Source organism: Anser cygnoides, chromosome 32 (assembly GCF_040182565.1).
Source record: "Anser cygnoides isolate HZ-2024a breed goose chromosome 32, Taihu_goose_T2T_genome, whole genome shotgun sequence".
NCBI lineage: Eukaryota > Metazoa > Chordata > Aves > Anseriformes > Anatidae > Anser > Anser cygnoides.
This window is the reverse complement of record NC_089904.1, coordinates 1,974,275-1,999,577: the sequence shown is the minus strand read 5'-3', so window position 1 is coordinate 1,999,577 and position 25,303 is coordinate 1,974,275. Positions and strand designations below refer to the sequence as shown.

Below are 25,303 nucleotides of genomic sequence, written 5' to 3'. Positions count from 1 at the left end.
GAGGCGGGCGCTCGCTCGCCTCGCCCAATCGGCGCCAGCGTCGAGGGCGGGGCCGCGAATCTCCACCAATGAGAGCGCGGCGCTCTGCCCCGCCGCCCAATGGCAGGCGGCGCGGGGGCGCGGGGCGGGCGGCGCCGCCCAATGGGAGCGGCCGGGGGGCGGGCGCTCGGCGGGGGCGGCGGAGTGAGGCGGCGGCGCTCGCGTCGCTCGGCCCCTTTCTGTGTCGGCGCCTCGCAGAGGGAGCATCGCGCGCCGAGCCGCCCGCCGCCGCCCAGCCCCTCCCCGCGCCGCGCCGCCGCCATGGCCAAGTCCGAGGTGAGGCCTCCCCGGCCCTGCCGCCTCCCCCCGCCCCGCCCCGGCCCGGGCCCCGACCGCGGCCTCCCCGCCCCCGCCGCCCCTCCGGGCCTGGCGCGCGGGCCCGGCGCGCACTGCGCCTGCGCGGCCCGCCCGCCCGCCGCGCGCTGCGCATGCGCCGCCGGGACCCCCTGGCGGGAGGGCGCATGCGTGAGGGGAGGGGGGCGCGCGCGTTCCCCCCCCCCCTCCCCGCTCCGCTCCCCCCTCCCCTCCCCGCGCGCGCGCGCCGGGGCCACGTGCGCGCCTTTGTGCTCGGGTGGGCGATGGCGGCCGCGCGGCGTCTGCGCATGCGCGGCGCGCAGGGTGAGGGGGGGGCGTCTGGGGGGGAGGGGGGGGAAAGGGGACAATGGGGGGGGCCCCGAGCTCGGCCCCGTCCTGCTGTAAGGGGGGGGGGCACGGGGGGGGGTTGTGGGGTGCTGTAGGGGGGTTGGGGAGGGTTGGGGGGTGGGAAGGCCCCGGGGATGGGGCTGGGGGGGGGGGGCTGGGGGGGGTAAAAGTGGGGCTGGGGGCTCCGTAAAGCCTCTGCAGCCCCCCCCCGGGGGTTATTTGGGGGTTCTGGGGTATGAAGTGGGGCTGGGGGGTTGTTAAAGGCTCTGCAGCCCCCCCCCCCCCCAAGGGTTTATTTGGGGGGGGTTTGGGGATTCTGGGTTCTAGGGCAGCCCCCCCCCCCCCCCCCCCCAAAATTTGGGGCTTTGGGGGTTGGTAAAGCCCTTGCAGCAGCCCCCCCCCCCCCCCTCAGGGATTTGTTTGGGGGGTTGTGGGGGGGTGGGTGAGGGCAAGGGGCGGGGTTTGGGGTGTTAAGGGGGGGTTGGGGGTGAGGGCAGTGCGGGGGGGCGGTGAGGAAGGGGGTTGGGTCCCAAAGGACCCCCTCAGAGGCTGTAGGGGGGCAGGGAGGGGCTTGGGGGAGGCAGGAGCCCAGGGAGGGGCTGGGGGGGGGCTCTGGGGGCTGTTTGGGGTCCCCTGGGGGAGCGCAGCAGATGCCTTGAGGTGGGGTGGGGATGTTGGGGTCTCCATAGGGTTGGGGGGGGGTCCTGTTGGGGGTTGGGGGGGCATCAAGGCCTCCCTGGAGAGGGGAGGATGCCGAAGAGCCCCATGGAGGGCATTTGGGGTGCCCCATGGCAAAGCGTTGGGGTGGGGGGGGCCTCGCTCACCCCCCCCTCCCCCCCATAACCCCCCCCCCCATCGCTGTCACCCCGCAGTCTCCGAAGGAGCCGGAGCAGCTCCGCAAGCTCTTCATCGGCGGCCTCAGCTTCGAAACCACAGACGAGAGCCTCCGCAGCCACTTCGAGCAGTGGGGCACCCTGACCGACTGCGTGGTGAGGACCCCGGCCCCCCCCTGCGGGCTCCAGGGGTGGGTGACGACTTCGGGGGCCCCCCCTGCTCCCCTTCCCCCCCGCCCCCCCCCAGGGGAAGCTCTCACCGGGGCAGCTCCGGGCAGAGCGCGTCCCCCTTGGGTCAGAATCCGAGGGAAGAAGGGTGGGGACGGAGCCACGGCCCCCAAATCCCCCCCCCACCACCACTCTGCCTTTTGGGGGGCTCCGAGGGGCGCCGCTGCCCCGTCCTCACCCAGCTCCGTCCTCGCAGGTGATGAGGGACCCCAACACCAAGCGCTCGCGAGGCTTCGGCTTCGTCACGTACTCCTCGGTGGAAGAAGTGGACGCCGCCATGAACGCCCGGCCGCACAAAGTCGACGGCAGGGTCGTTGAACCAAAGAGGGCCGTGTCCAGAGAGGTAGGAACGGGGGAGGCCCGCGGGGGTGCTGAGCTGGGGTGCTGAGGCTCTGCCCTCGCTCCGCGCCTTCACGAGGAGGCTGGGACGTGGGGCTGAGGAGCCTGGGGGGGGGGGTTTTTGGGGTGTCCAGGGGGGGTTTTGGGGATGCCTGGGGTGGTTTTGGGGTGCCCAGGGGGGCTTTTAAGGTGCCTGGGGTGGGTTTGGGGTGCCCAGGGGGGGTTTTGGGATGCCTGGGGTGGGTTTTGGGGTGTCTAGGGGGGGGGTTGGGATGCCCGGGGGGGGTTTTGGGGTGCCTGGGGTGGGTTTGGGGTGCCTGTGGGGGTTTTGGGGTGCCCAGGGGCTGCCCAGCCCCAGCCCACACTGCATTCCCCCCCCCCTCCAGGACTCGCAGCGGCCCGGCGCCCACCTGACGGTGAAGAAGATCTTCGTGGGCGGCATCAAGGAGGACACGGAGGAGCACCACTTGCGGGACTATTTTGGCCAGTACGGCAAAATCGAGGTCATCGAGATCATGACGGACCGCGGCAGCGGCAAGAAGAGGGGCTTCGCCTTCGTCACCTTCGACGACCACGACTCCGTTGACAAGATCGTCAGTAAGTGCGCCGGGGGGGCCCCGAAGCCCCGAATTTCGGGGTCTGTAAAAGATCACCCGGCCCGGTCCCCCTGCCGGAGCAGGGACACCCGGATCGGGTCACACAGGGACGCCTCCGGGCGGGTTTGGGGTGACTGCAGAGAAGGAGACCCCACAGCCCCCCGGGCAGCCTGTTCCGTGCTCTGCCGCCCTCCCCGTGCCCAAGTTTGGGCTCGTTTTGAAGCGGAACCTCCCGCGTCCCAGCTTGCACCCGCTGCCCCCCGTCCTGTCGCTGGGTGTCACCGAGCAGAGCCTGGCCCCGTCCTCCTGCCGCTCGCCCTTCCCATAATTATAAACGTTAACGAGGTCGCCCCTCAGCCTCCTCTCCTCCAAGCCTCAGAGCCCCAGCTCCCTCAGCCTCCCCTCCTTTAATTCCCGGCCTCCTTTCCCCCCCCTTCGTGGCTCTGACCCTGTTTTTTTCCCCCCCCCCGCAGTTCAGAAATACCACACTGTGAACGGGCACAACTGCGAGGTGCGGAAAGCCCTCTCCAAGCAGGAGATGGCCAGCGCCTCGGCCAGCCAGAGAGGTGAGCGCTCGCCTCGGGCCCCGAGCCCCAGCCCGCCCCGAGCCGCCGCTGGACCCCGCTGCCTGCGCTGTTCCTAAAGGCTGTCCCCCGCCGCCCCCTCTTTTAGGCCGCAGCGGCTCCGGGAACTTCGGCGGCGGGCGCGGAGGCGGATTCGGCGGCAACGACAACTTCAGCCGCGGTGGCAACTTCGGCGGCCGTGGTAAGTGGCTCTCTGGCGGGGGGAATAAGCCGGGGGGGGGGGGGCCGGGGGGCGGCGGAAGCAGCCCCCAGCCGCAGGGACACGGCCGTCGGCACGAGACTCAGCTCCAAACGTAGCCCAAACGCCGCCGCCGCCACTGCCGCCACCGCTCCGGCTCCCCGGCCGCTCGGAGCTCCTCCCTCCACGCCGGGGATTTCGGCGCCCGCCTTTTTCTCTCTCCGACAGCTAAAAAAAAAAAAAATAAAAAAAAAAGTCATTAAAAATAAAAAAATAAACCCGCGTGGACGGGGCCGGCCTTGAACCACAACGGTTTGTTCTTTTCAGGTGGGTTTGGTGGCAGCCGCGGTGGCGGTTATGGCGGCGGCGGAGACGGCTATAATGGATTTGGCGGAGACGGTAAGGCCAGAGCGGGATTTCTCCGACGCTTGCCGCGAGCCCAGGACGCCAGCCGGCCCCGTGGCCTGGCCCACGCAGCGGACGCAGCCGACCGCACCGCCGACCCCGGAGCCCGGCCGCCACGCGCCCGCCGGGGCGGCTGTCGGAGCTCAGCGCCTTCCTTCTTCTCTCCCCCCCCTCAGGTTACGGCGGCAGCGGCCCCGGCTACTCCGGAGGCAACCGGGGCTACGGCGGCAGCAGCACCTACGACGGCTACAACAACGGCGGGGGGGGCTTCGGGGGCGGCAGCGGAGGCCGCCGGCCCGCCCGGGGACCCGCGCTCGCCGTGCGGAACGGCCTCTCGGAGGCCGGCACAGGTGAGCCCCGCGCCCTCGGCCCCGTTAAATCCCCTCGGGCCCCCTTGGCCCCGTTATTGAGCCACCATTGGCCCCCGGGGCCCCGTTGAGCCCCCGTCGACCTCCGTTGAATCCCCCTGGGCCCCCGTTGAGCCCTCTTGGCCCCGTTGAGTTGCCCTTGGCCCCGTTGAGTCCTCTTGGCTCCATTGAGTTGCCCTTGGCCCCATTGCCCCCCCCGGTCCCCGTTGAACCCCCGTTGAACCACCCCCAGCCCTGTTGAGCCCCCGTTGGGTCCCCGTGGACCCATTGAGTTGCCCCCAGCCCCTGTTGAGCCCCCCTTGGGGACCCAACGGGGCCATGGCCCCACTGAGTTGCCCCCAGCCCTGTTGAGCCCCCCTTGGCCCCGTTGGGTCCCCATGGCCCCTGTTGGGTCCCCCGCAGCCTCCGCTGAGTCCTCGGCCCTGTTGATCCCCCCCGGCCCCTACTGAGCCCCCCCAGCCCCCGTTGGGTCCCTCCGGCCCCTGTTGAATCCCCCTTAGCCCTCGTTGAGCCCCCTTGGGTGCCCTCGGCCCCGTTGAATCCCCTCCGTTGGCCTCGGGGCTCTCCGTTAACCCCTCCCGGCCTTACTGGGGGGGGGATTTAAGCCCCCGAACCGACTCCGTCTCCTTTTTCCCCCGACCCCAGGCAGCAATTTCGGCGGCGGCGGCAGCTACAACGACTTCGGCAGTTACAACAACCAGTCGTCCAACTTCGGCCCCATGAAGGGGGGCAACTTCGGGGGCCGGAGCTCGGGGCCGTACGGCGGCGGTGAGTCACCCCGCGGGCTCCGTGCCCCCCGGGGCGGGTGCACCCCGACGCCGCTCTCCCTGGAGCATTTCCGACCACCCAGGTCCGCGGGGCTCCTCGGCGGGGGCCGGGCGCGCTCCCCCCACCCTCCCGGGGTGCAGAAACCCCTCCCTTAATCCCCCTTTTTTTCTCTTTTTTTTTGTTTTTCTTTTTTTTGCCTTTTTTGGTGTTTTTTTGTTTTTTTGGTGTTTTTTTGTTTGGTGTTTGGTTTTTTTGGTGTTTTTTTTGTTTGGTGTTTGGTTTTTTTGGTGTTTTTTTTGTTTGGTGTTTGTTTTTTTTGGTGTTTTTTTGTTTGGTGTTTTTTTTCTTTTTTCGTTTGTTTTTTTTGTTTGTTTGTTTTTTTGGTTTGGTTTTTGTTTTTTTTTAATTAAAACCTCGCAGGCGGCTACGGCAGCTCGAGCGGCGGCGGCAGCTACGGCGGCGGGAGGAGGTTTTAACACCCGCAGGTGAGCCCCGGGCGGCGCGGCGCCGAGCCAGGCTGCGGAGCAGTCCCCCGCCCCAAAAAAAAGTCCCAAAAAAAGCAGTTTTTTTTTTAAAAAAAAAAAACCAACTAACGATAAATTCTAAAAGCCGCCGGCCGTGGGGACGGAGGCGCCGTGGGGTTGCAGGCCGGAGCCGCGTTAGATTAACTCTGTTCCGTGTTGTCCAACAGGAAACAAAGCTTAGCAGGAGAGCAGAGCCAGAGGAGGGGCGGGGAGCTGCAGGTGGCGAGGTGTGAACTCAGCCGAGGGCCACTTGTGGCGGGGGGTGGCTGCTACCCGAAGACTTGCGTTAGCCAGAAGCCTCCTTGGCCGCCAGGACTGTGTCTGTGACTAATCGTACCCCGGGTTCTTTTTAGTTTCTGTGCCGTGGAAGAAAAAAAAAAAATGAAAAAAAACAAAACAAAAAAAAGAAAAACGAGAAAAAACACACACACACACACACACACACAAAAAAAAAAGCATTCCTACGAGGGCTCCCGGGAGCCTCGGTTTTATTTGCGCGCCCGTGCTGTCGATCGCTGACTGTAACAGAACCTGACGCTGAATAAATGTGTCTGTTTTTTTTTAACCTCTGCTGTCTCGGCCCCTCTGCTGTCAGTCGCTGCGCAGGACCCCCCCCACACCCCCCCCCCCCAGCGCAGGCTAGCTCAGGGCCCCCCCCTTGTCCCCCCCCTCCCCAAATCCCCCCCGCCAGCCCTTCACGGGCCCCATTTTCCCCCCTTTCTCCCCGTTTTCCCCCCATTTCGCCCTCCTCCTCCACCCCCCCTCCCCGCAGCCCCCAGCCCTGTCCCCATCTCCCATTTTCCGACCCCCCCCCAGCACCGCAGAGCGCAGCTGAGCCAGGGCAGGGCCGCTGTAGGTAAGAGCAGCTTTTTCCTTCCCCCCCCCCCCCACCTTGCGCCGCGCACCCCCAGCGCCGGCAGCAGGATCGGTCCCGTGTCCCCCCCCCTCCAACTAAGACCCCCCCCGGCACCCCGCTAACGCCTCCCTTCGCTTTTGTAGGAGCTGCTGCCTAAGGGACAGGAGCCCGCAGGCGGAGGTGAGAAGGGGGGGACGCGGGGACGTTTGGGGACACGGGGACACGGGGGGGGGACATGGGGACACGGGGACACGGGGGGGGGGACATGGGGACACGGGGGACCCCCCCCCCCAGCTCACGGCTCTCCCCTTCCTTGCAGCGCCGCGGGGAGCCCCCAGCGCCTGGGACGCGTGCGTGAGGCTGCCGGGGGTCGGGGCCGTTGTAAATAAAAGGGTTATTTTTGTAATTTTTGGTAAAACGGGGTGGTTTTTGGGACGCCGTCTCGTGCGTGGCTGCGGGGGGGGGTCAGGGTGGGGACCAGGATGGGGACCAGGGGCGCAGAATTGGGATGGGGGGGATGGGGGGGGGGGACCAGGGGTGCAGGACGGGGCTGGGGTTTTGGGAAAGGTGGGACAAGGGTGGAGGGGATGCGGGCGGGTTGGGGACAGCGACGGAGGGGAGGGGACAGGAGGGAGGTGGGGAGGGACATGGGGGGGGGACACAGCACCAGGACGGAGGGGACAGGGTGGGGATGGAGCAGGGATCGAGGGGACAGGATGGGGACAGAGGGGACAGAAGAGCAGGGGAGGGGACACCGGGGATGGGAGGGTTGGGGACAAGCTGGGGACAAAGGAGACAGGGGTAGGAGGGGTGGGAACCGGGGCCCCAAGGGACGGGGCTGGGGGTGAGGGTGGAGGCGAAGGAGGGACGGGGCTGTGGGACACGGGGGGCGCAGGCTCAGAGCCCCCAGGGCCGCCCTCAGGGCCTGAGTGTCACCCTGGGGTGCCAGGACACGAGGTGACACGTGGGGCAGGCGGGCCGGTGGCACCCTGGGGCGACGGAATAACGGGGATGGGTCACCGGGGCGTGACAGAGGTGACACGGGGACACCTGGCCCTGGGCTGGGGACACGGGGTGACGGGGACAGGGGACACGGGGTTACGGGGTCAGGGGACATGGGGTGACAGGGACAGGGGACACGGGGTGACGGGGACGTGTCACCCCGGGGGGACAGAGGCGACGCGCGCTGGCGGGCTTGGAGGTGGTTTATTGCCTATTTACAGGGGTGGCAGCGGGACGGGGTGGCGGGGGTGTCCCCAGGGCCTCACCCGTGGCTGGTGGCAGCGGGGCCACCGCGGGCACACGGGGGACAAGGGGCACCGTGGGGTGCAGGGGACAACGGGGACACTGCTGGTGCAGGGGGCACCCAAGGGTGTCTTTAGGGTCTGTGGGGTGCAGGACGGCACCAGGGGCACCAGAGGGCCCCGTCGCTCCCCGTGGGGTTCAGGAGGCACCCAAGGGTGTTTTTAGGGTCTGTGGGGTGCAGGAGGGTACCATGGACACCCGTGGTTCTCCTCACACCCCATCGGGTTCAGGAGGCACCCAAGGGTGTCTTTAGGCTCCGTGGGGTGCAGGATTGCACCCAAGGGTGTCTCTAGGCTCTGTGGGGTGCAGGATGGCACCAGGAGCACCAGAGGGCCCTATTGCTCCTCATGGGGTTCACGAGGCACCCAGGGGTGTCTTTAGGCTCTGTGGGGTTTAGGAGGCACCCAAGGGTGTCCTTAGGGCGCGTGGGGTGCAGGATGGCACCCAAGGGTGTCCTTGGCATGCAGGATGGCACTATGGACACCCGTGGTCCTCCTTACACCCCACTGGGTTCAGGAGGCACCCAAGGGTGTCTTTAGGGTCTGCAGGGTGCAGGATGGCACCAGGGGCACCAGAGGGCCCTATTGCTCCCCATGGGGTGCAGGAGGCACCCAAGGGTGTCTCTAGGCTCCGTAGGATGCAGGATGGCACCGGGAGCACCCGTGGTCCTCCTCACACCCCATGGGGCTCAGGAAGCACCCAGGGGCGTCTTTAGGCTCCACGGGGTGCAGGATGGCACCCAAGGGTGCCTTCGGGCTCCGAGCCCCACTGGCTCAGCACCCCCGCCCCCACACCTCGCACCCCACGGGCCCCGCAGCGCTCACCCCCACCCCCCCTCGCCCCCCGGCCCCCGGCCCCCGGCGAGCTCCTGGCTCAGCCCGGAGCCCTCGGGGGGCAGCGCCTGGGGCCCTGCCCCGTCCCTCAGCGCCCCCAGCACCTGGGCCGAGACGCGGGCCAGGTCCCTGCGCAGGGCCCCCAGCGCCCGCTCCGCTTGGCCCCGCGCCCTCAGCAGCCGCTCGCGCTCGCGCCCCAGGCGCCCCAGCTCGGCCTGGAGCCCGGCGATGGCCTCCAGCTTCCTCCGGCGACATTTTTGGGCCGCCACCTTGTTCTTGCCCCTCCGGCGGATGTCGCGGGCCAGGGCCAGCTCGGGGCCCGAGAGGCGAGCGCGGCCCAGGAGGGCGTTGAAGTCCTCCACGGGCAGGTTGACGATGGCGTCGGGGCCGATGGGCAGCGCCAGCGCCAGGGCTCGCCGAGCGTCCCGGGGGGTTTGGGGCGGCCGGGGGGGGGGTGGGGGCCGGGGGGGAGTGGGGGGCTCGGGGGGTTGGGGAGGGGGGAAAGGGGGGAGGAAGGGAGGGGGGAAGGGGGTGGGGGGGATGAGAGGTGGGGGGTAAGGGGGGCGGGGGGGGGCGGGGGGTAGAAGGAGGGGTCGAAGGGGGGTCTGCTGCCATGTCCAGGCCCTGGGGGGGGAGAAGAGGGGGTTAGGAGGGGGGGATTGGGGGGTCGGGGGAAGGGGTGCAAGGGGAGGGTGGAATTGGGGGGGGTCTCGCAGGGGTTGGGGGGGCTGTGGGCATGGGAGGGGGGTCTGGGGGGGGTTAACAGGGGGTGGTCCCAGGGGAAATGGGGTTTAACGGGGGGGGGGCATTTGGGGGGGTCCTAGGGGAGGCAGAGCTTAATGGGGGGGTCCCAGGGGAAATGGGGTTTAGTGGGGGGTCCCAGAGGCAATGGGGTTTAATGGGGGGGGGGGGTCTCCCAAGGGGAGGAAACATGAATGGGGACCAGAGATGGGGCCGTGGGGGGGGGGGGGTTCCAGGGGTGGGGAGCACGGGGGGGGGCTCCCATGGGGTCACGTGGAGGTGGGGGGGTCCCAGGGGTGCAGGAGCCGAGGAGCGGGGGGAGCCCAGGGGTGCCCCGGGGACGGCCGGCAGGCGGCGCTAGGACCCTGCGGCGCGGAGGGGGCGTGGCCTGGAGGCGGGGTGGGCGTGGCCTCGCGCGTCGGGGGGCGGGGCTCGGCGGGAGGGGGCGGGGCCCACCTGCAGCTCGCTGAGGGACAGGATCTCCTGCCACGTGAGCTCCACCTCGGCCGGGCCCGGCGGGGGCGGGGCCATGGGCGGGGCCACGAGGGGGCCCCGCCCCTCCAGCTCCCCCAGCGCCACCAGCGTCTGCGGGAGGCCCCGCCCCGTTGGCTCTCATTGGCCCGGCGCGGCTCCCCCTCGCCTCCCATTGGCTGCGCCGCCCCAGCCGAGCCCCGCCCCTGCGCCCCCCCCAAACCCCCAGCCCCTGGCCCCCCCCTTTCCTCCCTGGGCCCCCGAAGCCCCCCAGTATCCCCCCACCCCCCCCCCAAAGTCCCCAACCCCCCCCCCCAAAATCCCCCGACCCCCCCAATATTGTCACAGCCCCCCAATATCCCCCCGGTGCCCCCCAACACCCCCAGCCCCCCTATATCCCTAAAAGCCCCCCAATATCCCCCCAACCCCCCTAAAGTCCCCAAAGCCCCCCAATATCCCCCAAACCCCCAATATCCCCCTAGCCCCCAATACCCCTCAGCCCCCCAATATCCCCCAGTATTCCCCCAACCCCCCCAATATCCCCAGAAGCCCCCCAATATCCCCCCAGACCCCCCAATATCCCCCCCAGCCCCCAATATCCCCCAGTGCCCCCCAGTATCCCCCAACCCCCCAGTATCCCCCAACCCCCCAATATCCCCCCAGCCCCCAATATCCTCCTCCCCCAATATACCCCAGCCCCCCACTATCCCCCAAAGCCCCCCAATATCTCCCAAACCCCCCAATATCTCCCAATGCCCCCCAGTACCCCAAAAGCCCCCCAATATCCCCAGAAGCCCCCCAATATCCCTCTAGCCCCCCAAATCCCCCAGCCCCCAATATTCCCCAAAGCCCCCCGATATCCCCCAAAGCCCCACAATATCCCCCCCAGCCCCCAATATCCCCCAGTGTCCCCCAATACCCCCAAAGCCCCCCAATATCCCCAAAAAGCCCACCAATATCCCCCAACCCCCAATACCCCAAAAGCCCCCCATATCCACACAAAGCCCCAATATCCCCCAAAGCCCCCCAATATCCCCCAAAGCCCCCCAATACCCCAAAACCCCCCAATATCCCCCAACCCCCCAATATCCCCCAAAGCCCCCAGTATCCCCCAGCCCCATTATCCCCCAGTGCCCCCCAATCCCCCCAGCCCCCCAATATCCCCCACCCCCCACCCCCAGCTCCCCCAGCCCCCCAAAAACCCCCCTAACCCCCACCCCGCCCTCCCCCGGACCCCCCCCCCCGACCCCCCCATGCCCCCCCCCCCGCCCCCCCACTCACCTCGGCCGCACCCCGCAGCCCGCCGGGGTCCCCCATCCCGCAGCCGGGGCTCCCGCCTGCTCCTGCCGCCCCGATAAGGCCTTATCGCCCGCCGCAGCCGCCGCCCCCCCCCCCCCGCTCCCCTGCCTCAGTTTCCCCATCCGGGGGGGGCGGGCAGCCCGCGTGACCCGAGGGGATGCCCCCCCCCCCCGACACCCCCCTACACCCCCGTCCCCGGTTGTGCCCCCCCCCCCCCGCGGGCTCCCACTTCTGCTTTCGGGGTGGGGAGGGGCTGCGGGGGTGGGGGGGGGGCCGGGGTGCCCCCCCCGGGTGCCGCCCGCCTTGCGCCACCCCATTGCCCAACGCCGCGGGACGTTGCACAAGGCCCAACCGACGCGGCCGCGGGGCAGGTGTCACCCCCGTGTCACCCCCGCCACCCCCGTCCCCGCTAAAACACAGCAGCAGGGACCCTACAATAACGTATCGCCAGGAGACCCTACAATAACACAGCACTGGGAGACCCTGCAGCAACAAAGAGCCAGGAGACCCTACAATAACAGCACTGGGAGGCCCTGCAGCAACAAAGATCCAGGAGACCCTACAATAACATAGCCCTAGGAAACCCCACAGCAGCAAAGAAGCAGGAGGCCCTACAATAACACAGCACTGGGAGACCCTGCAGCAACAAAGAGCCAGGAGACCCTACAATAACAGCACTGGGAGGCCCCACAGCAACAAAATCCAGGAGACCCTACAATAACATAGCCCTAGGAAACCCCACAGCAGCAAAGAAGCAGGAGGCCCTACAATAACACAGCACTGGGAGACCCTACAGCAACAAAGAGCCAGGAGACCCTACAATAACACAGCACTGAGGCACCCTGCAGCAACAAAGAGCCAGGTGAGCCTACAATAACATAGCCCTAAGAGACCCTACAATAACAAAAAGCCAGGAGACCCTTCAATAACACAGCACTGGGAGACCCTACAGCAACAAAATCCAGGAGACTCTACAATAACATAGCCCTAAGAGACCCTACAATAACAAAAAAACAGGAGACCCTACAATGATAGTGGCAAGGACGGTGTAATAATGCAGGGCCAGGAGACCCTACAATAACACACCAAGTAATCCTTACAACAGCAGCACCAGGGACCTCACGATGGCACAGCAGCTAGAGACCCTGCAAAAACACAACACCAAGAGACCCTACAATAACACAGAGCCAAGAGACCCTACAATAATGCAGTGCAAGGGCACCCTACAATAACAGAGCACCTGGCGACCCCACAATAACACAGTGCCAGGGCCCTTACCATAACACTGCACCAGGAAACCCTACAATAACGTCATGCCAGGAAACCTGATAACAAACCCAGAGCCAGGAGACCCTACAATAACACCGTGCCCAAGGACCCACGTTATCACAGCACCAGGAGACCCTACAATAACAATGCCTGAGGACCCCACGTTATCACAAGACCCAGACACCCTACAACAACACAGTGCCCGAGGACCCCACGTTATCAGGACACCCGGAGACCCTACAATAACATAATGCCAGGAAACCTGATAACAAACCCAGAGCCAGGAGACCCTACAATAACACGGTGCCCGAGGGCCCCACGTCACCACAACACCTGGAGACCCTACAATAACACGGCCCCGCAGGACCCCGCGGTGCCCCGGCGCGGTCCCGGTGGCGGCGGGGCCGTTGGGGCCGTTTCCACCCGGCCCCGCTGCTCCCGAACCGCAGGGCCCCGGCGCCGTTATCGCCCGCGCCGGCCCCGCTGGCGGCAGGCCAGGGGCTGGGGCCTGCCTGGGGCCTGCCGGGATCCCGACGGGATCCGGCCTAAAACGTGACGGGATCCTGCCCCAAACATGCCGGGATCCGGCCTAAAACGTGCCGGGATCCTGACTGATGTCTCTGTGGGGATCCCGCCTGGATCCTGCCCCAAACATGCCGGGATCCGGCCTAAAACGTGCCGGGATCCTGACTGATGTCTGTGTGGATCCTGACTAAAATGTGCTGGGATCCTGCCTGATGTCTCTGTGGGGATCCTGCCTGGATCCTGCCCCAAACCTACCGGGATCCTGCCTAAAATGTGCCGGGATCCTGGCTGATGTCTGTGGGGATCCTGCCTAAAATGCGTCTGGATCCTGCCTGGATCCTGCCCCAAACCTGCCGGGATCCTGTCTAAAACGTGCCAGGATCCTGCCTGATGTCTCTGTGGATCCTGACTAAAATGTGCTGGGATCCTGACTGATGTCTGTGGGGATCCTGCCTGGATCCTGCCCCAAACATGCCGGGATTCTGCCTAAAACGTGCCAGGATCCTGACTGATATCTCTGTGGATCCTGACTAAAATGCGTCTGGATCCTGCCTGGATCCTGCCCCAAACATGCTGGGATCCTGAGTGATGTCTGTGAAGATCCTGACTGAAATCTGCCTGGATCCTGCCTAAAGTCTGCCTGGATCCTGCCCCAAACCTGCTGGGATCCTGCCTAAATTCTGCCGGGATCCTGCCTAAAATGTGCCAGGATTCTGACTGATGTCTGTGAGGATCCTGACTAAAATCTGCCTGGATCCTGCCCCAGACCTGCTGGGATCCTTCTCAAAACGTGCCGGGATCCTGACTAATGTCTGGGGGATCCTGACTAAAATGTGCTGGGATCCTGGCGGGATCCTGCCTGGATCCTGCCCCAAACTTGCTGGGATCCTGCCTAAAACATGCCGAGATCCTGACTGATGTCTGTGTGGATCCTGACTAAAATCTGATGGGATCTTGCCCCAAACCTGCCGGGATCCTGCCCCAAACCTGCTGGGATCCTACCTAAAATGTGCCAGGATCCTGACTGATGTCTGTGAGGATCCTGACTAAAATCTGCCTGGATCCTGCCTGGATCCTGTCCCAAACATGCCTGGATCCTGCCTGAAGTCTACCAAGATCCTGCCTAAAACGTGCCAGGATCCTGACTGATGTCTGCTGGGATCCTGCCCCAAAGCTGCCTGATCCTGCCTGAAGTCTGCTGGGATCCTGACTAAAACCTGCCTGGATCCTGCCCCAAACATGCCTGGATCCTGCCCGAAGTCTACCAAGATCCTGCCTAAAACGTGCCAGGATCCTGACTGATGTCTGCTGGGATCCTGCCCCAAAGCTGCCTGATCCTGCCTGAAGTCTGCTGGGATCCTGACTAAAACCTGCCTGGGTCCTGCCCCAAACCTGCCGGGATCCTGCCCCAAACCTGCCTGGATCCTGCCTAAAATCTGCCTGGATCCTGCTTAAAACCTGACGGGATCCTGCCTGAAGTCTGTGGGGATCCTGCCTAAAATCTGCCTGGATCCTGCCCCAAACCTGCCGGGATCCTGCCCCAAACGTGCCAGGATCCTGCTTGAAATCTGTGGGGATCCTGCCCCAAACTTGCTGGGATCCTGCCCAAAATCTGCTCAAAGCCAGCCGGGATCCTGCCCAAAACGTGCTGGGATCCTGCCCATCCTGCCCCAATCCCACCCCAAATCCCCCCAGTCCCCCCCTGCACACACAGCCCCAAGCGTGCACAATCCCCGGGCACACGCGTGTGCAACGACGTGAGTGTGCCCCCACCCTACACGCGTGCCCCCACCCTACACGCGTACCCTCACCCTACACACGTACCCTCACCCCACACACGCGTGTGCCCCCCCCCCTTGCACGCGCCCTCGCACACGCGCGTGCCACCTGGCCCCGGGACCCACCTGGGTGGCCCCGCGCTCAGGCCCAGGCCATGCTGGGGACACGGGGACCAGGGACTGGGGACACGGGGACTGGGGACCAGGGACGGCCCCACAGAGCCAGCCCCAGGGCGGGGACACCCTGGGGACTTGGGGGGGGGGGGGGGGGACGGGGCGGGGGGGCGGGGGACAGCGGGGGAGGGAGGGGACAGGGGGACAGGGGGATTTGGGGACACGGGGACATGGGGACAGGGGGACAGGGGGACATGGGGAGGGGGGACACAGGGACGTGGTGACATGGGATGAGGGGGACAATGATGGGGACATGGGGGACACTTTTGGGACATGGGGGACATGGGGATGTGGGGAGGGGGGACATGGGATGAGGGGGACACTTTTGGGGACAGGGGGACACTAATGGGGACATGGGGACATGGGGACATGGGATGAGGGGGACACTTTTGGGGACAGGGGGACACTAATGGGACATGGGGACATGGGGACATGGGATGAGGGGGACACTTTTGGGGACAGGGGGACACTAATGGGACATGGGGACACGGGGACATGGAATGAAGGGGACAATGATGGGGACATGGGGGCGTGGGATGAGGGGGACACTTTTGGGGACGTGGGGACACAATTGGGGGGCAGGGGGTTGGGGGACACGGGGACAGGGGATGAGGGCGACCCTTTTGGGGACATGGGACAAGGGGGACACCGATGGGGACACAGGGACACAAATGGGGGATGGGGGGAGGGGGGACACGGGGACGTGAGATGAGGGAACACTGATGGGGATGGGGACGTGGGGTGAGGGGACACTCGTGGGGACACTTTTGGGGACAGGGGTGACACGTGCCCCCCCCGCCCCGTTATCAGCGGGGCCCAGGACATCCGCCCCGGGTGCTGCGGGTATCCTGCGCCCGCCCCCCCCCCCCGGTGACACCGCCCCGGCTGTCACCAGAGGGCCACTGTCCCCACCGCCCCGGCTCCATCTCTGTACCCGTGTCCCCAGGGTCCCCAGGTCCCCCAATTGTGTCCCCATGTCCCCAGGTCCCCCAATTGTGTCCCCATGTCCCCAGTGTCCCCCATGTCCCCCCAGTGTCCCCAATGTCCCCATGTCCTGTGTCCTCCAATGTCCCCCCAATGTCCCCCAGTGTCCCCATGTCCCCAACACCCCAATGTCCCCCCAATGTCCCCCACCCTGTCCCCATGTCCCCAATGTCCCCCTGTCTCCCTCCATGTCCCCCAATGTTCCCGGTGGCCCCCAACTGTGTCCCCATGTCCCAAATGTCCCCAATGTCCCTATGTCCCCCCAATGTCCCCAACACCCCGCATGTCCCCCAATGTCCCCGATGTCCCCCAATTGTGTCCCCATGTCCCCAAATGTCCCCCCATGTCCCCCAATGTCCCCAATGTCCCCCAATTGTGTCCCCATGTCCCCAACATCCCCCCATGTCCCCCAATGTCCCCAATGTCCCCCAATTGTCCCACAGTGTCCCCCAATGTCCCCCAATTGTCCCCGTGTCCCCCAATGTCCCCCCAATTGTGTCCCCAATTGTCCCCGATGTCCCCCAATTGTGTCCCCATGTCCCAAATGTCCACCACGTCCCCCAATGTCCCCAATGTCCCCCTCATGTCGCCCCCCCCCCAGGGTCGTGACCCCACTGGGGATGAGGCCAAGCACCATGGGGGGCGTGGCGCTTCCGGTCATGTGACCGAAGACCCAGCCAATCACACAACGCGTCTGGCAAAGCGGGTTACGTCAGCGCTTCCCTGGTCGCCATGGGAACTGTGCCGGCCCCCCGGCTTCCGGGAACGTGACTGACGTGTAGTTAATCCAATCAGCGACCGCTTAGCGCGCGGCGGGAAGGACCTGCCCGCCCACCGCGCGCAGCCGTGCGCCGATTGGTCAGTTTGTGGAGAACTTCAACCAATGAGACACGCGGGGCGGGGCGCGGCGGCGTGATTGGCACGCGGGCAGCCAATGAGCGGCGGCCGCTCTTCCGGCTCCACGTCGGCAGCGGCGAGCGCAAAATGGAGGCGCTGATCCTGGTAGGGGCGGCCGGGGCCGGCGGGCGGGGGGCGCGGGGTGGGGGGGGGGGGGGAGGGAGGAACGGGGGGGGGTGGGGGAAAAAGAGGGGAAATTGGGCAAAACGGGGGGCGGGGGGCGCTGGGGGGAGGGGTGGGGGGGCGGGGGGGGAAATGGGGGGAATGGGGGGGCAGTGGGGGCGGGGGGGGCAATGGGGGGCAATGGGGAAAAGGGGGACAGTGGGGGGCAATAGGGGGAGGGGGGCAAAGGGGGCAGTGGGGGTGAGGGGGGAAATGGGGGGGCAATGGGGTGGGGGGGCAATGGGTAATGGAGAAAAGGGGGGCAATGGGGAGAAGGGGGGGAATGGGGACAAGGGGGGAATTGGGGGGCAGTGGGGAAAAAGGGGGGCAGTGGGATGGGGGGGCAAAAGGGCTGTGGGGAGAAGGGGGGTGGGGGGCAGTGGGGGGGCAATGGGGAGCAATGGGAAGAGGGGGGGCAATAGGAGGGGGGTGATGGGGAGAAGGGGGGTGAGGGGGGTAATGGGGAAAAAGGGGGGCACTGGGAGATACCGGGGGGTAAGGGGGGGGGCTGGTAAATTGGGGGGGGGGAATTGGGGGGCAATGGGGATAAATTGTTGGGGCACTGGAGGTAAATGGGGAGGGGAATGGGGGGTAAGGGTGGGGGAATGGGGGTCGGGGGTGCCGGGGGGTGCTGATGGTGGCAGGTGGGGGGGGCACCAAGGGGGTAAAAAGGGGGGGACAACGGGGGGGGGGGGGGGGCGATGGGTGCCCCCGTCTGGCCTCGTCCCGTCCGTGGGCTGATGGCGGGTGGCGGCCTCTCGGTGGCTTCTGGTGGCCCTCAGCGGCCTCCTGGTGGCCCTCGGTGGCTCCTGGTGGCCCTCGGTGGGTTTTGGTGGCCCTCGGTGGCCTCCTGGTGGCCCTCGGTGGCCCGGCGGCGCCCGGGGCGAGGTTCTGTCCTACACTCCGGCTGTGGCTACGGGCAGTCAGTGCATCACAGAACTTGGTCCCGGGGCTCGGCAGCGCCTGGGGACGCGGGGACACGGGGACGGGGACATGGGGACAGGGGGACACGGAGATGTGGGGACACGGGGACACGGACGGGGGGACACAGGGACATGGGGAGATGGGGACATGGGGAGACGGGGACAGGGGGACATGGGGGGACAGGGACAGGGGGACACAGGGACGCGGGGATGTGGGGACACAGGGACAGGGACATGGGGATGGGGACATGGGGAGATAGGGACAGGGGGACACAGGGACATGGGGATGTAGGGACACGGGGACAGGGACAGGGGGACACGGGGACACAGCACTGCCACCGTCCCGCCGCGCTCGGTGCCACCACGGCCGAGTTTGGGTGACCGGGGGTGTCCTGGTCCCTGGGGGTGGCAGGGGGGTGGCCGGGAGGTGACAGGGGGGTGGCTGGGAGGTGACAGGGGGTGGCAGGGGGGTGACAAGGCAGTGGCAGGGGGTGGCAGGGGGTGGCAGCGGCCGTGTCCCCGCAGGAGCCGTCCCTGTACACGGTGAAAGCCGTCATCATCCTGGACAACGACGGCGAGCGGCTCTTTGCCAAGGTGAGGGGGGGGGGACACGGGGGGGGACACGGGGACAGGGCCTGGGGGGCGCAGGGGGGTGTGGGGACACGGGGGGGGATGGGGACAGGGGGACGTGGGGCGGGGACGGGGGGATGGGGACAGGGACAGGGGGACAGGGGCACAGGAATGGGGATGGGGACAGGGGGATGGGGACAGGGACAGGAGGACAGGGGCACAGGAATGGGGATGGGGACAGGGACAGGGGCATGGGGACAGGGGAATGGGGACATGGGGACGGGGACACAGATGGGGATGGGGACATGGGGAAGGAGATGGGGACACAGGGAAGGGGACAGGGACAGGGACATGGGGACAGGGACGGGGGACACTGACAGGGGGACGGGGACATGGAGACGGGGACACAGGGGGATGGGGACATGGGGATGGGGACAGGGACACGGGGACAGGGATGTGGGGATGGGGACAAGGACGTGGGGACACAGACGGGGGACAGGGACATGGGGACGGGGATGCTGATGGGGATGGGGACACGGAGACGGGGACACGGAGATGGGGACAGGGACACAGACATGGGGACGGTGACGTGGGGACGGGGACGTGGGGACACGGGGACAGGGACACCCTCTCCCCAGATCACGGACGCCGTGCAGCTGGGGGTGCACGGGGCCACCTTGGGTGTCATGGGTCGGGGTTGGCGGCCCCGGGGGTGTCCCCGGGGGTGTCCCCAGGGGTGTCCCCAGGGGTGTCCCCGGGGGTGTCCCGGGGGTGTCCCCGTGTCCCCGGGCGTGTCCCCGTGTCCCCAGCCGCCGCTGTCCCCGCAGTACTACGACGAGACGTACCCCGGCGCCAAGGAGCAGAAAGCCTTCGAGAAGAACATCTTCGGCAAGACGCACCGCAGCGACAGTGCGTGGGGCAGGGGGGCGCCGGGGGACACCCCCGGGTGGCCCTGGGGGACGGGGGGAGGTGACAGCCCGGTGTCCCCGCAGGCGAGATCGCGCTGCTGGAGGGGCTGACGGTGGTCTACAAGAGCAGCATCGACCTCTACTTCTACGTCATCGGCAGCTCCCACGAGAACGAGGTGGCACCGGGGTGGCACTGGGGTGGCACCAGAGACACCAAGTGGCACTGGGGTGGCACTGGGGTGGCATCGGGTTGGCACTGGGGACACCGGGGTGGCACTGGGGTGGCACCAGGGACACCGGGTGGCACTGGGGTGGCATCGGGTTGGCACTGGGGACACCGGGTGGCACAGGGCTGGCACTGGGGACACCAGGTGGCACTGGGGTGGCACTGGGGTGGCACCGGGGTGGCACTGGGTGGCACTGGGGTGGCACTGGGGACACCGGGTGGCAGTGGGGTGGCACTGGGGTGGCACCGGGGACACTGGGTGGCACTGGGGTGGCACTGGGGACACCGGGTGGCATCGGGGTGGCACTGGGGTGCCACTGGGGACACCGGGTGGCACTGGGGTGGCACTGGGGTGGCACTGGGGTGGCACTGGGGACACCGGGTGGCATCGGGGTGGCACTGGGGTGGCACTGGGGACACCGGGTGGCACTGGGGTGGCACTCGGGACACCGGGTGGCACTGGGGACACTGGATGGCACTGGGGTGGCACTGGGGTGGCACTGGGGTGGCACTGGGGACACCGGGTGGCACTGGGGTGGCACTGGGGACACTGGATGGCACTGGGGTGGCACTGGGGTGGCACCGGGGTGGCACTGGGGACACCAGGTGGCACTGGGGTGGCACTGGGGACACTGGGTGGCATGGGGCTGGCACGGGGGTGGCATTGGGGTGGCACTGGGGACACCAGGTGACACTGGGGTGGCACTGGGGTGGCACCAGGGACACTGGGTGGCATTGGGATGGCACCGGGGTGGCACTGGGGTGGCATCAGGGTGGCACTGGGGACACTGGGTGGCACTGGGGACACCGGGTGGCACGGGGGTGGCACGGGGGTGGCACTGGGCTGACACTAGGGACAATGGGTGGCATTGGGGTGGCATCAGGGTGGCACCAGGGGCACCGGGTGGCACGGGGGTGGCGGGGGGCGCAGCGGGGTCACAGGGGAGGTGGCAGGTTGGGGACGCGCAGGGCGTCAGGGCAGGAGGTGACAGGGCCGGGGGTGTTGTGGCACCTTGGGGACAGGCGGGAGGGGCGGGCTGGGGGCGCGCAGGGTGCCAGGGGAGGGGACACGGCGGCGGTGGCCCCTTGGGGACACGCCTGGGGCCACCTCAGGGTACCGGGGCAGGGGACACGAGGCTTTGGGGGGGGCGGGGCAGTGAAAGGCCCCAGGGCGGGGACGGGGACCCAGGAGGGGCCACCTTTGGGTGCTGGGGGTGGGGGGGGCACCCAGGGGTGTCCCCCCCCCATGGTGGCAGTGCCACCGCGCGCACGTGACCGCGGTGTCCCCGCCGCCCCCAGCTGATGCTCACGGCCGTCCTCAACTGCCTCTTCGACTCGCTCAGCCAGATGCTGCGGTACGGGGGGGGGGGCTGGGTGCGGGGGGGGCACCCAAGGGTGCTGGGGGGGGGGGGCGGGGGGTGCTGAGCTCGTTGTGTCCCGTCCCCCCCCCAGGAAGAACGTGGAGAAGCGGGCGCTGCTGGAGAACATGGAGGGGCTCTTCCTGGCCGTGGACGAGATCGTGGACGGCGGGTGAGCCCCCCCCACCCAAGGGTGCTCCCGTGGCCCCCCCCCCAGCACCCCAGGGTGCTTGGGGGTGTTTGGGGGGAGGGGGGCGCTGACGGGGCTCTGTCTGCGTCCCCCCCCAACAGCGTCGTCCTGGAGAGCGACCCCCAGCAAGTGGTGCACCGCGTGGCCGTGCGGGTACGGGGGCTGGGGGGGCTGGGGGGGGCAACGGGGGGCCATGGGGTGGGGGGGGGGGGGGGGGCCATGGGGCGGGGGGGGCGTGGGGGGGGTTGTCCCTGACCCCCCCCCCCGTGTGCTGCAGGGCGAGGACGTGCCCCTCACGGAGCAGACGGTGTCGCAGGTAGGAGCTGAGCCCCCCCCCCCAAATATTCCCCCCCACCCCAAATATTTCTCCCCCCCCAGACATCTCTGCCCCCCCCCCCCCCCCCCCCCCAAAACAGCACCCATGGGTGCCAGCGGGGGCCCGGGCACCCCGAGGTCCCTGTGGGTGTCCCCATGGCCATGCCCACCCCCCCAAATGCCACCGGGGTGCTAGGGAGCCCCCCCAACATTTCTGAGCCCCCCAACATTTCTGAGCCCCCCTCCATTTCCGTGCCCCCCCCAACATTTCTGAGCCCCCTCCATTTCTGTGCCCCCCCCAACATTTCCGTGCCCCCCCCCCCCACATTTCAGTGCCCCCCCAACATTTCTGAGCCCCCCCATTCCCGTGCCCCCCCCCCATTCCCGTGCCCCCCCCCATTTCCATGCCCCCCCCCAGGTACCCCCTCACCCCCCAGGCCCTCCCCGTGCCTCTGGGGTCCCTCTAAGCCCCCCCCCCATTTCCCAGTGCCCCCCCATCCCCAACCCCCCTCCCCTTACACCCACGGCTGCCCCCTCCCCCCAGCACCCATGGGTGCCCCCCCGCGCCTGATGCCCCCCCCGTGTCCCACAGGTGCTGCAGTCGGCGAAGGAGCAGATCAAGTGGTCGCTACTGCGTTAACCCCCCCCCCCGCCCCCCCCCAAAAAAAAACACGCCGGGACCCCCCAGCTCCCGTGTGCCGCCTCGTCTCTCCCTGCGCCGCCCCCCCCCAATTTGGGGACACGTGGGTGACATCTGGGGGGGGGGGCTCAGCTCCGGACCTCTCCCCCGGACCCCCCCCAGACACAAGAGGCCGGGCTCAAACCTCGTAATTTATTGGGGCGAAGCTGGGGGGGGGGGGGGGGGGGCAGATGGACGTGGGGGGGGGTGATGGGGCGCTGCCGTCCCCCCCCCCGCAAAAAAAATGCTGCCCCCCCCCTTTCCCCAGCCTGCTATTGCTTTGCTTAAATCACAGTTTTGGTTGGGGGGGTCAGTGCCAGATGGGGGGCGAAAAGGGATGGGGGGGCGAAAAGGGATGGGGGGGCGAAAAGGGATGGGGGGGCAATAAGGGGGGGCAATAAGGGGTGATGGGGGGTGATTGGGAATGGGGGGGCACAGTGAAAGTTGGGGGGTAACGAGGGTGGGGGGGCTAAAAAGGATGTGGGGGGCAATAAGGGGGGCACAGTGATGTGGGGGGGCGATAAGGAGTGGGGGGGCAGTAGTGATGTGGGGGGCAATAAGGGTGGGGGGGCACAGTGATGGGGGCAAAAAAGGATGTGGGGGGCAATAAGGGGGGGGCACAGTGATGGTGGGGTGATGAGTGGGGGGGCAGTAGTGATGTGGGGGGAGCACAGTGATGGGGCAATAAGGATGGGGGCACAGTGCTGGGTAGTAAGGCTGGGGGGCACAGTGATAGTGGGGGGGTGCTAAGGGGTTGGGGGGGTCACAGTGATGGGGGGCACAGTAGGGGGCGATAAGGGGATGGGGGGCACAGTGATAGTGGGGGCAATAGGGAAGCAACTGGGATGGGGGGGCACAGTGCTGGGGGGGCAATACCAGTTTTTTTTGGGGGGGGGGCACAGTGCTGGCGGGGCAGTACCAGGGTATTTTTTTTTGGGGGGGGGGGGTATTTACAGGGTGGGGGGGCGCCCCCGGCCCCCCCGCATTATTGCAATGGGCTGGGCCCCGGGGTGGGGGGTTGGGGGGGGGGGTCAGGGATGGGTGCCCCCCCCCCGGGGGGCGTGTGCGGGGCTCGCTGCCCTCAGTGCAAGAGGTCATGGCTTGGGGGGGGGCCACCCAAGGAGGGGGGCACCCAGGGGTGGGGCGGGGCACCCTAGGGGGGGCACCCCGGGGGGGGGGAGGGGGGGCTCCGTTCCCTGCGAGCCATCACTGATTGCTTAGCGGTTCCCTGAGGCGCCGGGGGGGGGCACTGGGGACCCCCCAGAACCCCCCTCCCTGCCCCCCCCCCTTTTATTTTTTTTTGGGGGGGGGGGGGGGTCACTGGGGGTCCCCGTCCCCGCGGGATTTGTGCAGTGGGGCCGGGGGGGGGGTTGGGGGGGGGGAGGTAGGGGGGGGCTCATCATTTTCCTGCCAAATCTCCCAATTCCAGTTAAAAAAAGAAATCGCTGAGCCCAGAAAGCAGCTGGGGGGGGCGGGATGGAGCCGTTGCCAGGTGCGGTTGCCGGGGGCGGTTGAAGGGACGGTTGCCAGGGACGGTTGCCAGGGGCGGTTGCTATGGACGGTTGCCAGGGACGGTTGCCAGGGACGGTTGCTAGGGACGGTTGCTAGGCGCCGTTGCCAGGGCCCGTTGCCAGGGGAGCGCCCGGGCTCGGTTGCCGGGTGCAGCTGCCAGGGCCCGTTGCCAGGCGCCGTTGCCAGGTCCCTTTGTCACGGGCGGTTGCCGGGCAACCGCTGCCGCATACCCGTTGCCGGCTCCTGTTGCCAGGTAACCGTTGTCAGGCGCAGTCTCAGGCTCCCGTTGCCGGGCAACCGCTGCCGGGTCCCGTTGCTGGGTAAACGTCTCAGGTGCTGGTTGCCGGGTAACCGCTGCCGGGTGCGGGTTGCCGGGTTACCGGACAGGTGCCGTTGCTAGGAAACCGTTGCCAGGGCGGTCTCTGTTGCTGGGCAGCTCGGGGCGGGTTGCCGGGTGACTGTTGCCAAGGAGGTTTGGGGGCGGGGCCCGTTGCCAGGTAACCGTTGCCGGGCAGGTTTCAGGGGCCCGTTGCCGGGTAACCGTTGCTGGGTAACCGTTGCCGGGTAACCGTTGCCAGGTAACCATCTCTTGCCAGGTAACCGCCTCCCATTGCCAGGCAACCACTGACGCACCACAACCCCCGGTTGCCAGGCAACTGCAGCCGGGCGACCGTTGCTTGGTAACCGTCACCGGGCGGTTGCCGAGTAACCGTTACCGGGGCGCTCGCCGGGTGACGGTTGCCAAGCGACGAGCCCCGGGTCCCCATCGCCGGGCTGGTTGCCGGGTGACGGTTGCCAGGCAACGGTTTCCGGGCCCGGGGGGGGGTCAATAGGGGGAGAAGAGGAGGGGGGCGTGGGCGGGGCGCAGGGGCCCGGGGGCGGGGCGCAGGAGGGCGGGCGCCAGGGGGCCCGGGCAGGAGGGGGGCCCGGGGGGCGCAGCGCCAGCGGGGGGCGGCCATGGCGGCGGCGGCGGCGGCGGCCGCCAGGGCCAGGGGGCGGCAGCAGCCCCCCCGCCCCCGCCAGCGCCTTCGGCAGCTCCTTGGGGAAGGGCAGCGGCGTCTGCGGGGGGGGGGGGGGGAGGGCGAGGGTCAGTGGGGGGCGTGGGGGGTGCTGGGGAGACCCCCCCCCCCCAGCATCATCCCCACCCCTTGGGGTACCCCAAAAGGGCCCCCTGCCCCATAGGTACCCCCTGGGGCACCCCCAGCTGTAGGGTGCCCCCCCCCCACTGAGCACCCTGGAGGTGACGCCAGCCCCCCCGCCCCATGGGGCACCCCCTAAGATACACCGGGCCCCCCCAGCGCCCCCCAGCACTTCGCTGTCCCATAATGCGCCCCCAGAAGATCCTGTAGGCAGCCCCAGCCCCCCCCCACACCCCATAAAGTGCTTCCAAGACCCCCTATGGAAATCCCTAGCCCCCCCCACCCCATAAAGGGCTCCCAACACACCCTACAGATATCCCCAGGCCCCCCTGCCCCATAAGGTGCTTCCAACACCCCCTATAGCTACCCCCAAGCACCCCCTGCCCCATAAGATGTTTCCAAGACCCCCCCTATAGATATCCCCAGGCCCCCCCACCCCATAAAGTGCTTCTAAGGCCCCCTATAGATATTCCTAGGCCCCCCCGCCCCATAAGGTGCTTCCAACACCCCCTGCCCCATAAATTGCTTCCAAGACCCCCCTATAGATATCCCCAGGCCCCCCCACCCCATAAAGTGCTTCTAACACCCCCTATAGATATCCCCAGACCCCCCCACCCCATAAGGTGCTTCCAACACCCCCTATAGCTACCCCCAAGCACCCCCTGCCCCATAAGATGTTTCCAAG

At 67.6% G+C, this 25,303-nt stretch overlaps 3 protein-coding genes and 1 long non-coding RNA gene across 12 annotated transcripts; 2 read left to right on the top strand and 2 right to left on the bottom strand.

The window, feature by feature from the left end:
• Positions 1-53: 53 nt before the first annotated feature.
• HNRNPA1 (heterogeneous nuclear ribonucleoprotein A1) lies at positions 54-6,069 on the top strand. Of its 9 annotated transcripts, none has more exons than XM_066985561.1 (11): positions 54-315; positions 1,554-1,705; positions 1,939-2,085; positions 2,468-2,678; positions 3,151-3,243; positions 3,350-3,442; positions 3,767-3,838; positions 4,021-4,194; positions 4,858-5,062; positions 5,401-5,465; positions 5,672-6,069. In XM_066985561.1, exons 1-11 carry the CDS (start codon positions 69-71, stop codon positions 5,683-5,685), a joined length of 1,473 nt encoding a protein of 490 aa, XP_066841662.1. In that variant the 5' UTR covers positions 54-68; the 3' UTR covers positions 5,686-6,069. The 9 variants fall into 9 exon arrangements, with proteins under 9 accessions (XP_066841662.1, XP_066841665.1, XP_066841664.1 ...); XM_066985564.1 differs by having other exon boundaries at positions 3,323-3,442; positions 4,858-4,980; XM_066985569.1 differs by having other exon boundaries at positions 218-315; positions 1,554-1,670; positions 4,858-4,980.
• Positions 6,070-7,547: 1,478 nt separating this feature from the next.
• NFE2 (nuclear factor, erythroid 2) lies at positions 7,548-8,983 on the bottom strand (the record flags this gene model as incomplete). The annotated part of the gene is made up of 1 exon (XM_066985434.1): positions 7,548-8,983. A coding segment is annotated over one exon (498 nt), but the record flags the coding sequence as incomplete, so codon positions are not given.
• A 13-nt stretch (positions 8,984-8,996) lies between these two features.
• LOC136788030 (uncharacterized) lies at positions 8,997-14,810 on the bottom strand. The gene is made up of 4 exons (XR_010827043.1): positions 14,708-14,810; positions 10,992-11,053; positions 9,696-9,824; positions 8,997-9,122 (listed from the first exon to the last, which is right to left on the bottom strand). It is a non-coding gene; the product is annotated as an uncharacterized lncRNA (long non-coding RNA).
• A 1,775-nt stretch (positions 14,811-16,585) lies between these two features.
• Positions 16,586-21,974, top strand: COPZ1 (COPI coat complex subunit zeta 1). The gene is made up of 9 exons (XM_066985575.1): positions 16,586-16,741; positions 18,247-18,315; positions 19,119-19,200; positions 19,284-19,375; positions 20,725-20,780; positions 20,878-20,955; positions 21,075-21,126; positions 21,251-21,289; positions 21,881-21,974. Exons 1-9 carry the CDS (start codon positions 16,724-16,726, stop codon positions 21,926-21,928), a joined length of 534 nt encoding a protein of 177 aa, XP_066841676.1. The 5' UTR covers positions 16,586-16,723; the 3' UTR covers positions 21,929-21,974.
• Positions 21,975-25,303: the final 3,329 nt, after the last annotated feature.